Here is a 14,961-nt window from a genome sequence, read left to right on the forward strand (position 1 = left end):
GGGCGGAGATAATAATTGTCTCTTTTCCAAATGCGACCATCTTTTCCTTTAATAATGTACTGGTTAGTTTTAATAACCCTCAACGTCTTTTTGCCAGTGGCATCAAAAATCAGATGATTTTTGCAGGGATCAAATGTTGCTATGTACGGTACTTGCAGATTCATTTACAACGAGAGGTAGACGCATTTTACGTGGACCTAGCAAGAAACCCAATTTCTTTCCCTACTATGAAATATTTCAAGTGAATTGAGATTGTTGTTTCAAGAAATGAAAGCTTTACTCATTCTTCTTTTATCCTTTCTCAATTAATGAATCAAAGCAGGAAATTTTCACCACAGAAAACAGAGTTGAATTTCATATTGTCCTTTGGCGACAAGTTAAATATTTATTTCAATTATCGCTTAACATGGGCTAAAATTTGCATAATTAAATACTAAAAACTGCCAAAAAGCACATAAAATATTAAATAACCTCTTTAGGAATAAATTGTCTATGTAACTTCCTGATAGTACAGCTTTCTATAGTGAACAGGGTTGCCACGCACCGGGAAAACCTGGAATTGTCAGGGAAAATGAAAATGGCCAAAAATGATCAGGGAAATGTCAGGGAAAATGAAAAATTGCATAATTTTCTGGAAATGTCAGGGGAACTTCTTTTATTTTCCAATTGTTCTTAGCGCGGCCCCGCGATCTATGACGTCAAAAAAAAAAAACAGCCTTGTTTTTCTCACCGCCATTCGTCCTTTTGTCATTCTCCTCTTTCTTTTTCCCCCTGCAGTTCTTTTTATCAACTCTTCCATTCGCAGTCGGCGGGCGGACATGTGCACAAGGTTTTTTTTTCTTCCTAGTTTGAGCGGGGGCTCTGTTTAAACGCTGCTTGTTTACATCAGCAATTCTGAAGTTGTTATATGCAGCACATTGTTTTGTCTGCAAGTGCGACTGAAGTTCTTAATGAGCTCAATAATCTTTTCATATTTTATGTTATTTTTTTAAATTAATTAATGAAATCGTATTCTTCTAAACAATTTTGTTCTGTAAATTTAGTTCGTTAGACAATTTTAAATTTAGAAAGTTTCTTTTTTACAGAAATATCGCTAATCTTTTAGTATTTTGGTAGTGATCTCTAAAGACTCTCAATGCACTGCTTTCTTTCAAAATAAAAGTAATCCGATTAAAAAAAAAAAAAAGTCTGCACATCAGAGAAGTTTGTGATCATTGCTCAAAATTTAACTTCATGACAGGGTGCCCACAGGGGGGATTATGGCTTACTTTATTTTTATTCAAATTATTTATTTTATTTTACTTTATTATTTTATTCTGTGTGTGTATTTCATTGCTGAGCGAGCGCGGAACTTTTCTTTTAAAACAATAATAATTAAAAATAAATAAATAGGTAAATAAAAACATATTAAAAATAAATAAAGCGCTAAGGTGTTCAGAAATATTGGGGGGGGGGGGGGGGGAGCACCCCTGCTTTATGAGCAACAAACAGGAAAAATATGTGGAGCTAAAAGATGCAAGGTTTTTTGTACAGGTCAAAGTCTAAAAGCGCTGTAAATTTAATGGATTGGAGGGGTGGAAGGCAATAATTGAAAAAGAGTAGGTTTTCATAAGTTTTTAGTTCAGATTATTTTAGCAATTAACTTTATTTTTGTGATACAGGTGTCACAATTGTTTATTTAGCAGTTCTTTCACTTGATGTAAGGCAGTGGCTCCTTGCTATTGAAAAGAAGATATGCTACATTTATATTAATTCTTAATTCTTTATTAGAGTGATTTGCTTCACTTGTGTTAGTACATTAGGGTGGTTCAAAGATACACTTAAAAAAAAAAGGTTTCTCCTAGAAAACAGGACACCACTCAATGTTTTTAGACTTGTGGATAGTAAAATATTGGAAGAATTTTACCTTCCTATTTCAACAGAAAGAAGGTTCTCAACCCCTTCCTCCATACTCCATAAGTATCGAGAGGGGGGTTAAAAAAATACATTGAACTGAAAAAACAATGTTACATACTTTAATATACACGAGTTATATGCATATACATTGCAATAAAATAATTACTTACATTTAAAAAAAAACAGCTGGGGAAATCAAATGTTTCTAAATTTGTGACTTTTTCTATGCTAGGGCTCATGTTAATTTAAGGGGTCATTTAGCAACCTCTTAAAATTTGAGTAAGAAGCTAAAACTTTTACAGCACAATACTATTAGTAAGTCTAAAAAAATAAGGGGTATCTTGGACTCGAGCTGAGAGAAAAAAAATTTTGAACCATCCTTAGTACATATTTTTGATTATTTCAGCTTGAGTAAATTAAATTTGATAACCATTGTTTGTAAAGTTTGAAAATGAGGTAAGTTTTATTGAAATTTGAGATGTATATATTAATGTTGCGAAATGAAGGTGGAGATCGATAACCTTGAATTTTTCTCAAAACCACCTGGAAAACCTGGAAATGTCAGGGAATTTCATTCTTGAACTTCCATGGCAACCCTGAGTGAAAAAATAGTTAAAATAGGTCCAGTAGTTTTGGAGCCTATTTGATACAAACCAACAAAAAATCTCATTTTTATAATAGTAGTATAGATAACTTGAGAAAACTATAAAACCCATTCTTACTGGGTCAATTCTTCGTCCAATAAACTTGTTAATGAATCAATTTTATCACTTTTTGATCTATCGTTGATTTTGAACATAAAAAAGTGAAGAGGGGGAAGTCCCTTCATGTAGCATTTCAACACTTCTTAAGCTGGGGTCTCTAATTGGGGATTCCAGTTCATTTCCCTTTTCTGTCTGTATGAAGTTGACTATTTGACGAAAATCGCTTGAGAACAGGGAAAGACGTTTTGCTCATTTCAGGCAGGTTTTTGAGATTCAAAGGATTTTCATGTACAGGGGCGTGCATAGAAATTTTGGGGCCCGTCACAATTATTTTTACGGTGACCCCCTCCATATTGTTTACCCCTACATCCCTACATATATTTCACCTCTCATTTAAAAATCTCAGGCCCCCTTCAGGTTCAGAACCGGGCCAACATGTGTGCCTTCTCCCCTCTTCCTTTGTGCATGTCCCAGCTCATATATAAACACCCAGAAGTATGGCTCGCACATTTATAGCAGGGCTGGAGCCTCTTTATCTGATGGCACAGGCCCTTTCAATTTTTTTAATAGATGTACTAGTATAAGTTTTTAACGCTCATTTTTGGTCCCGGCCCCTCTTTCAGGCCGCCTTTGACCCCATTTTCTCTGGACCCTTCTCATTTCCTTTTTCCCTCCTCCATTCTGGGAGCCATGGCCTCCAGGGCTCTAAAAACTAGAGAGAAAGTTGATAAGGGAGGAAAGCATTCACACGTGTGAACTTTGGCTCTTTACATTGTCCCTGCTTAGGATGGAAAAAAATGTAATCCTGTTTCCAAACACTTTTTTCACATAGAATAAGCAAATTACATGTTTGTTTTTAAATTATTTGAAAACTTTAAAAAATGTTAGGCATGAATTTAAATGTATTAAGTTTAATATTAAAAAAAATGCTTGACGTGGTTCACTCTGTGGTTGGCCCAGTCAGGGATCCCCCAACTAGCCAACCTGGCCAGTCCACCCCTACTTACATAGCTTGTACCTTTTACTGGAGTTGGGGGAGGGGATTGCAGTGTGAAAGAAGATAAATGAAACGATTTAAATAACATTCTACAATAGATGTATCATCGGTAAATATGATGCCCATATTTTTCCAATGTTTGCAATAATTCTTTAAAGTGCAAAATTTGCATTAATAAAGTGATGCATTCTTTTTTTTTTTTTGTATCCACAATAAATGTATTGCAGATTAAGAATTATGCAGTCATATAACATTTTTTTACTTATATATTTATGTATTTAGTTAAAGGACGAGATCACTTTGATGTGCTCCCTGAAGGATGGATTGAAGTCACCCATAACTGTGGAATGCCGATATACTTGCATAAGCAGACAAGAGTCTGTTCAGTTTCAAAGCCATATTTTTTAGGTCCTGGTAGTGCAAGGGTATGTTTGTCAAATGTTTCATAAAATGTTTATCTTTATCAGAAGCTTTCCTCAAACCAAGCATGCATATTTTGCATTTTTTATCTGTCTAAAAAAAATCAAAATGTACTAATTTCTAATGGTATTTGAAGGAAATAATGTTTTTTCAAGGTTCTCTACTGGTCCCTCCCATGGCCCCTAGGAAGGCCATTTTTTTTTTCTCCAAATTAAGTCCTTTTCATTTGAAATTTCAATTTTGGCTTGAATTTTCTGTTAGCTCTTACATCTATTTATATATTTTTTCTAAAAGAACATTAATACATTGTTCATGCACCCAGACTACAATAATTAACAAATATTTTGTCATCCGAAGTTGTTATCACAATTCGACACTTCAAGAATTTCCTGTTTTCAATGTGCTGTAGCTCTAATTTGCCATAACAATTTTCTTTGTGTCAGCACCATTAAAAACCAACTGGTATTTTCCTATCAAAATGCTTTTTTTTGTGATCAAAAACAAGCTATTCTTGATGTAGAGGATTGTAATAGCCACTTTAGATGACAATACCTATTACAGAACTAATATTGGAGCTCTGCAACTGTACCACATTAAACTTGTCTATTTTGTCAATAGAATTACAAAGTGTGAAATTTTGAGTAATTTTTTGTTCAGAATTAGACAACATAAAATCCAGGACAACATTTAGCCATCGTGATTTGTCAAGAGTATACATGCATGCTACACAAAGCTAATAAGCTTAATTATCGCACACACACACACAAAAGAAAAAAAAAGGTACAGTTGAACCTCATTGTAGCAAACCATTTACATGGTACAAACTGTAACCCTATGTTATTAATGCAATTTCAGGTGTTCAACGATCCCCAAATGTTAGAAAATTTGCGTTATGATCCAAAAAGATTTAAAGAATTTCAACCTTTTCTTCCTCTGGTGAAAAAAGTGAAGAAGTCATAAACCAACCTGATGTGAAAAGTGAATTATTTTCAAATTTTTTATTGGAAAGAGTTTTTGACTTTGAACGTGTACAAAGAAGCTTTTCTGGTTTTAAAAGTTTCAATATTTTCTAAAAGTTCAAAAACTTTTAACAAAAATAATTTAACTGGTTCGATCTCTTGATGCAAGAAACATGAGATATAAGCCCTGAACCTTTGATTTCTGTTTAATTGCAGTCATCAATGTTTGAGCAATTTTTGGCGATTAAAACTATATATTAACATGTTTTTTTTTTTTTTTTGCAATAAATGGCGAATATTTTGTATTTAAAATTTGCAACATTGGAGAATTGTTATTGAAAACTCTTATTAGGGACTGAAAAAAGGTAGACAACCTTATTGGAGCATTTTATTCACTACTTTTACTTTGCATTTATGATAACAGTTTTTGGAAACTCAATAAGGTAGGTCAACTGTAGTCGGATCTTAGACTACAATAAAAATGGGTATTTTCAGGATCGAAGTTTAACTGACACAAATTCAATTTTTTCATCAATTATAGAAACATGAAATTCCATTATCAGCTATCCCTTGTCTCCAATATCTTAAGGAATTAGAGAAAGAGAAGGAAGAATCAGCTGCAATAGAAAGTCAAGAGGCAAATAATGGTAAACTCTCATTCTATTTTAAATCTTTTCAGCCTGTGTGTGCCTGTGCCTTTAAGGTCAAGAGTTAACAACTAAAGATCTTAAAATTTTATTTTTAAACAACGGATTAGATACTTCTTATATACTTTATTTTATATCTAACCATGGCCCCACTTAATTCTTATAGGCTGTGACAATTGCTGAAACTCAGGGCAACAAAGAAGGCGCTATAGGGTACCCTTGTTTTCAATACATTGCAATTGATTGGTGGATGCAGGGGTTCTGTTCAGCACCTCTTGCGTTCAAAATGGGCAACGTCCAATCAAAAATGAACAAAATTTGAAACGTTAACATTGATTGGTGGATGCATAGCAGATCATAAGTTGCATCGATTTAACACAGAAAAGTCATGAATTGCCAAGGCTGAAAGCATCAGCGCCAACGAGTGGGGCCATGATCTAGCAAAGAATTTTCTGGTTTATTCGTATCTGGGGCATTCCACAGTATTTTTGACATTTATGTAGAGTCGGTAACGTGACCTTTTTTGCCTTAACTTTTTAAATTATTGTTTGATTAGCATATTATTTTATTTTGATCTTTTCCTACCAACACACCAGCTCAAATTAAAATAATTTGCAAATCAAACGGTAAATTAAAAAGTTATGGCAAAAAAAGGTCACGTTACGAACTCTACATAATGTCAAAAATACCATGGAATGCCCCATCTGCAATTCAAGTACCGAAAAAAGAAACTTGGTTATGAAATACTTTTTTCTGAAGTTTGATATTAATATCTTTAGTTCTTTTATGAATTGCCCATGTTATAAATGAATAAAGTAATTATTTTACTTTTTTTGGAATATACCTTTTAATGGTACTTTTTAGTTAAACATTACACTTTTATCATTTAGTTCATTACAATTTCCTTAAAACTGGAGGGAGGGAGAGGGAGAAAAAAAAGGGAATATTTAATTGAGAAACGATTCTATTTTCTGTTTCTTGGTCACTGTTAGAAAAAATGGAGACGTAATAGAAGAAAAAAAATATATACAAAAAGTAATTTGTTGATGGATTTCTTCCAATTGCTTTTTATTTATTTATGAATGTCTTTCTGTATAATTGATGTTCTGAAAGGTAAACAAATGTAATTTCTATGTTGAAAGTTTGTTTTTGCACTATAGGTGAAAAAAAAATCTTTCCCTCTGCAAAGTTAGAAAGTGTTAAAGACAATAAGCAATCTGGTTCATTAGGTAAGTGCTGTCAATAATATTTTTAACATTTGAATCAAGTTTAAAATGCATGTCACTGTTCTTTTAATATTATCAATAAGAAAAGGCTATTAGAGAAATAAAAAGCAATGAAGTTTGATAAGTTATATTCAGTCATCTTACACTTTTAAAAAAAGAACCAATTCAATACAAAATTTTACTGAAATGTTAGTGTGAGAGTGAAGAATTCATGCCTTGGCTTTTGGCAATTTAGAAAGTTCTATGTGATGTATGCGGTAAAAAGTGACGGGAGGCGAGACATTTGTGATAAGGCATCACTAATTCTGGAGTCCTTACCCTTCTTCAATGCAAGGATGAGGTTTGAGATCTTCCTATTTCACTGATTGTTGTATGAATCAAAATTCTATCTTGCTATCTTTCCCTTAACTTACACCATAAATTGGCCACTAATTTGGTGTAAGGAATTGGGATTTTTTTTTTTTAACCTCTAATTTTCCCCTACCACTTCTAATTTTTCACTTTACTGCCTTTTTAGGCTTTTTTGTTCCATAATAAATGCTTAAATGAACTGCTTATGTTCTTGAAAGCATTTCTTAATGAATTAAATGCATGCTTTGCTAAAACTTAATGATAATTTATGGATGATATATTATGATTTGGGGTTAAGTATCAATAGCCAGCCTTATACCTCCTACAAGTTCTAAAAAATGTCTGTGAAGCAGGTCCATCCCTCAAAACCTTACAGAGCCAAGCAATGAAAAAAGGTCAAGATTGATTCCATGTAGTACTATCTTTTCAAATCTAACAAATTGAAGTTTAATAATCTATATACATAAATGGCTACTTTTGTATGCATGTATGTATGTCCTCAGTAAACTTCAAAACTACTGGACGGATTTTAACCATTTTTTCACCATAGATAGCTACATTATCAGGAAGCAACTTAGATTATAATTTATTCCTAAAAAATTTAGTTTTAAAAAGTTATGATGGAAAACAGTAAATTTCGTGTGATTTTCCCATTAAATGATTAAATATAAAACCCATTGTTACAAAAATTTGTTGTCTAACAGTAGCAATATTAAAAGTAATCATGATGAAAGTTTTGAATCAAGGCTTCTCTGGAGCAAACATGAGTTTAAAGTCATCAAGGGTCTGGCCAGAGGATATTTGGGTCCGTTGACGGACCCTTCACAAAAATCCGATCAACCAAAATGGACCCTTCGCAAACAAAATTCTGATAAACAAGAATGGATCTTTCACAATTCTGTGTATCAAACCGATAATTTTTGGAACCTTTTTTAAAGTTAAACTAGAGGGATCAGCTTATACAAAATCTGCTAATTTGCAAAGAAAAAAAAAACATATGCACTCTTGTGATGCTCCTGCAGGTGATAAATAATTGCTACTGTCTATAATGCTTGTTGTTTGTTTCTTGGAAATAAATTAACAGCTAAAAATAAGTTTGGTTTTAAATAATTTTGTTTGTTTTATCACAGCTAATTAGCATCAGTGTCGTAAACTTTTCTGAAAAGTTGTTGGTAAGTACTTTTCTCCCCACTCATGACTTAATAAACAATAATAGTAATATATATCAGCGAAATGAACTTATAACTGCAAAGGAAATGAACTTAAAGCTGCAAAGGGATAGTAAGAGTGGGGAAAAGATATGATTGCTTCAGATAGGGTTACCAACTTCAAAATTATGGTGTGGCCACTTTTAAACCTTTATAATGACTTCTTTAGAAAATATTCTCATAATTTACCAGCTTGTCAATATTTGTTTGATTTTTCGATGCTATCAAGGATGATTAACTTTAAATAAACTCTTTTACTTACTTTTTTTTTTCTTTGATGTCTACATTTTGAAAAATGCAATCTTTTAACATCCGAGATGAGAATCATATTTTGTTCTTTTTTTTCAAGCTAACTTAGCTTTATTAGGATGCAAATAAATGAAAAGTCTCTTTATTTTTTTTAGAACGCTCATTTCAAGTTTTAAAAGCAAAATTCCATTTTCTTTATGAGTCAAAAATTTAAAATGCTGAATCGATTTTTTTTTTTTTTTGCTTCAACTGTGTCCACAGAGATTAATGATATATGTTTATCATAGGGTTCTAAAATGCAATTTTAAAATAATTTGATCAAAAATATTTCTTTTACAAGCGGTTTTTATACTTTTTATGCTTTCACTTTGAGAATTGCGATCTCTTTGCATCCACTAAGGGAATCCATTTTTTTTTTCGAATTTTTGATGTTTAATACTCTTTATTAAGAGATGAACAAATAAAATTTCTTTTTATTTTTGTTAAAATCACGGAATTTATAAGTTTTAAAAGAAATTCTGTGCATTTTAAGAGTGTCTTGGGTCAAAAGTTAAATGCTGAACCCTTGACTGATTTTTTTTTTTTGTTACAATTATTTTAAATACTCTACAGAAATATATCTGGTATATTTAACATAATGTAGAATGGTAGATAAATATTGATACTTGAGAAAGCGATGCCGCCGCCCCCTCCCCCGCCACAATGATATTCTCAACATAGAAGAGGAAAACACTCAACTTTAAGTTTAAATGATGCAGTTTGTGCCATCCCTAAATTCTAAAATTTCATTTTGACAAAAAAAGTGTTTTTTGTAAAATTTTTTGACTTTTCACAAAATTAATTCATTTTTCACAAAATTCTTTGTTTTTTCACAAAAAAATGGATTCTGTGAAAAATCCTGGACAGACCCCTGGTCATTTAAACATTTGAAAACTCTACTTTTGGCACACTTAGGGAAATATAGTAGAGAGCTTTTTTTTCCTCTTTTTGTATGTGTGTATTATTTAATTAAACAAAGCGCGTGTTTTTTTACTGATCATTGTTTTTGTTAGTTCATATTTTGGAAATTCTTCAAATTTTTATATGCTTAAATTCGTGCTTTCGCTTCTAAATGAATACTCGTTCCTTCTTTATACTTACTGCTATTTTACTTTTATGGGAAGGAAGAAGCTTGATTTTTAATCGCATCAAAGCGGTGTGTTTTGAGTTCTTTCAGTTAAAACAGAAAGCGAAAGAAAGTAATGATTGTTTCTCACAATTATTACTGTCCCAGGCAACGCCGAGTATTTTTGCTAGTAATCATAATAAAGTTCTTGTCATAGGGGGGTCATTCGCCCTTGAAAGTTAGTAAGGCGATAGAATGTAGAGAAAGAACAGGGAAATATTGTCTCTAATTTAACTTATTTCATCATCGAACAAATTGCGCTATTTTCATAGGTTAGGCAGTTCTGTGTAAGAATTGTGTAGGTTGTGTAACTCATTACCCAATAATAACTAATATTTATTACATCAAATATATCTCTTTTTCTTATCTTTTGTACAATATATTAGGTAACACAAGTGTAATGTTGACTAAAGTGTGTTATTTCATGTATCTATGTATCTCTTACTATGTTAACAAACATGTTTAATGGTTGTGAATAAATTTTATTTTCTCTCTTACTATTTCTAACTAGGAAAATATCCAATTCATAAAAAAGAATCTTACTTTGCGGAAATTCATATGTTTCAGTCAAGTCTGGAACAAATTAACCGCGATAAATGATGGTAGACTGTAGATAATTATTTTTTTAGAATACTAAACAAAGTCTTAATTAGCCATGTGTTTGTTTTCAAATTCTTCTTTTTTTTGTTTGTTTGTTTGTTCTTTAACTGTTTCTGAAGTCTGCAAAAGTTCAAGAAATCAAAACAATCTATACTAATATTATAAAGAGAGATGGTGGATTTTTGTGTGTTTATATGTTCGAGGTAATCTTCGGAACCACTGCACCTATTTGAAAAATTTCTTCACTATATGACAGGTGCTTTCTTACTGAGTGACATAGGCTATAATTCGAAAAAATCTGATAAATAGTTCTTTTTTTTATTCCAATTTAGGCCCAAACCATGGGTGCCCATATAGGGGGCAACGGGAGAATTGAGCCCTCCCCCCCCCCTTTGAAATTAGAATTTCCTTGCTTTTAGTACTTTTTTCTTTGTAAAAATGTAAAAACATTTTTTCTCCAGTCATTAATGAATAAGTTATTAAAAATGTCAAGTTTTAATCACTCTAATCTGTCCTGAAATCGGTTTCTATGGGGGAAAATATTTGAGCCCCCCCTTACAATTTTGCATATGGGTGCCCTTGGACCAAATTTCACATGAATTCCCGAATATGGGAGTGAAAAATTACTCGCACATATTAATATTCAAGGGTCTGTCTAGGATTTTTCACAGGGACCGTTTTTTGTGAAAAATCAAATAATTTTGTGAAAAATGAATTAATTTTGTGAAAAATCAAATAATTTCACAAAAAAAAAAAAAAATTGTAAAAACGAAATTTTAGAATTTAGAGATGGCACAAACTGCATCATTTAAACTTAAAGTTGAGTGTTTTCCTCTTCTATATCGAGAATATCATTCTGGAGTGTTTTTCTAGTAATTGGCGGGGGGGGGGGGGGGGCATCGCTCTCTCAAGTACCAATATTTATATTTATCTACCATTCTACATTATATTATATTAAATTATACTAGAAATATTTCTGTACAGTATTTAAAAAAATTGTTAAAAAAAAAATCAGACAAGGGGGTTCAGCATTTAACTTTTTGACCCAAGACACTCTTAAAAAACACAGAATTTCGTTTAAAACTTATAAGTTCAATGATTTTAATAAAAATAAAAAGAGATTTTATTTGTTTACCTCTTAACAAAGCGTACTAAACATCAAAAATTCGAAAAATTGGATTCCCATAGCGGATGCAAAGAGATCGCAATTCTCAAAGTGAAAGCATCAAAAGTATAAAAACCACTTGTAAAAGAAATATTTTTGATCAAATTATTTTAAAATTGCATTTTAGAACCCTATGATAAACATATATCATTAATCTCTGTGGGCACAGTTGAAGCAAAAAAAAAAAAATCGATTCAGCATTTTAAATTTTTGGCTCATAAAGAAAATGGAATTTTGCTTTTAAAACTTGAAATGAGTGTTCTAACAAAAATAAAGAGACTTTTCATTTATTTGCATCCTAATAAAGCGAAGTTAGCTTGAAAAAAAAGAACAAAATATGATTCTCATCTCGGATGTTAAAAGATTGCATTTTTCAAAATGTAGATATTTAAAGAAAAAAAATGGTAATTAAAAGTTTATTTAAAGTTAATCATCCTTGTTAGCATCGAAAAATCAAATCCATATAATTTTCTCCCAAAATAACAGTTAAACATCGCACCTTACGGTAAAAACGCAAATATTGACAAGCTGGTAAAATGATGAGAATATTTTCTAATCAAGTCATTATAAAGGTTCAATGCGAAACAGACGCTAAGTGGTGATAATTTTGAAGTTGGTAACCCTATCTGAAGCGATCATATTTTTTCTCCACCCTTACTATCCCTTTGCAGTTCTAAGTTCATTTCGCTGATATATATTACTAATATTGTTTATTAAATTATGAGCGGGGAGAAAAGTGCTTACCAATGCCTTTTCAGAAAAGTTTACAACCCCCCCCCCCCCCCGCTGCTCTGCTAATTAGCTGTGATAAAACAAACAAACAAAATTATTTAAAGTCAAACTTATTTTCAGCCAACTTAATTTCTTCCCAAAAAACAAACAGGCATTATATTTATTTGGCAGTAGCATTTATTTATCGCTTGCTGGAGCATTGCAAGAGTTCCGATTTTTTTTTTTTTTTGTTGCAAAATTAGCATATTTCGTATCAGCTGATCTAATTTGACTTCAAAAAAGGTTCCAAAAATTATCAGTTTTTTACATGGAAATATGCTTTATTTTGCTTTCAAATTTGCTCTTTCAATATACAATTGGTGAAAGATCCAATCTTGTTTATCAGAATTTTGTGAAGGGTCTGTTTTGTTTGATCGGGATTTTGTGAAGGGTCTGTTTTGTTTGATCGGGATTTTGTGAAGGGTCTGTTTTGTTTGATCGGGATTTTGTGAAAGGTCCGTTTTGGTTGATCAGATTTTTGTGAAGGGTCCATTAACAGACCCAAATATCCTCTGGCCAGACCCCTGATATTATATATCGTTGAAAAGGGTAGAATTTTCTGCGTTCTAAACAATTTGTTTCAATGCTCTAATTTAATTACGGCGGGAGTAATTTGCGTTTTTAGCTCGAACTTTTTTAGGCTTAGCTGAAATTTTGGCACTACTTTCTTCATTAAATCTATCAATAAAAAGTGAAAAAATTGTCCCACAGTTTTCTTTTTGACGCCATTGGAAAAGCAAAATTTTTTACTCCAGATCTCTCTTGACCTATGGTCGAAAATCTTAGCTTCTATCTTCAAAGGAAAAAAGTTACAAGCGTTTTTAAATTAGATTCAAAAAAGGTCATTTTGATTCAGGTTGTCAACCATTTTATTTTTGCGTTTCCACCGTTACGCTTTTGGAATCTATTGTTTCTTTCCTTATTTTGCATTTAATTTCTTAAACTTATTGTATTTTGTGTTTCATGGTTACGCTTTTAAAAAACCATCTTTCACATTTTTATTTCTTAAAAATATTTTAATATCTGTCGTCATTGTTTGGAAGGGTAATTTTGCATAGTGTTTTTTTTTTTCTTTTATTTAAGCCTGATTGTTGAATATATGTCACTTGACACAATTTTTATTCTCAAGGTAGACTGGACAAAGCTGGGCAACACAGCTCTTAATATATAAAGATTTGAAAGTAACTGTTAATGTGATTTGATACTTTTTTGTCTGTTTGGCGAAACATTTATTGTTGACAAAGAAAAAACATCCGCTTCACTCGCAAAAGGGCTGTGTTCCGGTAGCGTGGTCGCTTGGAGTGTTAGGCGTTGAGCAGTTTAGTCTAGGATTATTGTTTTAAAGCAACTGTAAATGTAATTCATTGTTTTGGCAATTTGTTTTGAAAGAAAAGAAACTTTTGATTTGTTTTTGTCCGAGTGAAATGTACGACATTTTCTTCTTTCTTCTGACGATGTTTTTTAAATGTTCCACTGGATGTTTTTTTGGTTTTTTTCGTTAGACAGATAGATTATGATAGCGTGGATGCTGGGTGAGCTTAGCGATAAACAATACAGTTGCAGAACTATTTTTACATTATTTGATGTATTTTTTGGAAGGAAGGGGGCGTCAATTTTTTTTAATTCAACGAACTTCCATTAAATTTTTAGCGCGGGCATCGCTGTGCAGATACTGCTAGTATAACATAAGAAAGGGAGTGGTACATGGGTTTGAACCGATGTACTACCCCCTTTCTCAAATTCCCTGAAGCTCAACACTTAATTCTTAAAATTATTTTTTCAAAATGTGTTTTCCATCATTTGCAGGAGTCTGATCATCTTCCAAAATCATTGGTTTCAAGTTCAATAGTCCATAGGTACTAATATCTAGTGTCGAAAAGAGATCTTTTTTCGGGGATTTGTCAAGTGCCACAAACACCCATTTATATCTTAACATCTTGATATGTTGTGAAGTGAAGCATTAAAACACCAATGAAAATTTCAGTCATTTTGCTTTAAATTTTACACTTAGTCTTTTCTTAACGAAAAAAGAAAGAAATTAGAAAAAAAAAAAAACAGTGCATTGAACATGTATTTGCTTTTTTTGTTTAAATGCTTAAAATGTAGAAAAGTAGTTTATTTTTGATTTCTTGTAATAGATTGTGAAACTCTTCGTGAATATTGTGAAAGAAGATTTCAGTTTCAAACAATTAAAGTAAAGCGTTTCAAGTAAGTAAAGGTTCTGTTTGTATTATTGTAATCATATCCTGCATCCATGTGCAGGGTCTGGCATTATGATGTACCCATTAATAAATAACAACTTAGATACAACACAAACACTTTAGTTTACCACGTTACAGAACTACGTTGGAAATCATTTACACTAACACACTTGGTTTTCCAGTTAGATTTGGAGCTAATATTGCCCAAAACTTTTCTTTTGTGAGTGATGCACTCCTTTGCTTATAATGGAAGTCTTGGCAAGTCGTTTGTGCAGTAGTGTAGCAGTCTCATTGAAATACCGTATTTTCTTGCGTATAATGCGTGGACTATCTTTTTAAAAAGGCAAATTTTATGTGATGCAGATTATCTGAGATTTTTTTTTTTCTTAACACCAATGCATT

General features: G+C 31.9%; 1 protein-coding gene across 1 annotated transcript in view; it reads left to right on the forward strand.

Moving 5' to 3' along the window:
• LOC129220100 (microprocessor complex subunit DGCR8-like) overlaps window positions 1-14,961 on the forward strand; it is a 61,187-nt gene that overhangs the window by 14,393 nt on the left and 31,833 nt on the right. The window contains exons 3-6 of the mRNA XM_054854440.1: window positions 3,880-4,022; window positions 5,518-5,623; window positions 6,784-6,852; window positions 14,497-14,566. Of these exons, the coding sequence (XP_054710415.1) occupies window positions 3,880-4,022; window positions 5,518-5,623; window positions 6,784-6,852; window positions 14,497-14,566 (388 nt within the window). The remainder of the gene's footprint in view (window positions 1-3,879; window positions 4,023-5,517; window positions 5,624-6,783; window positions 6,853-14,496; window positions 14,567-14,961) is intronic.

The sequence above is a fragment of the Uloborus diversus genome, chromosome 4, assembly GCF_026930045.1.
Source record: "Uloborus diversus isolate 005 chromosome 4, Udiv.v.3.1, whole genome shotgun sequence".
Taxonomy (NCBI): domain Eukaryota; kingdom Metazoa; phylum Arthropoda; class Arachnida; order Araneae; family Uloboridae; genus Uloborus; species Uloborus diversus.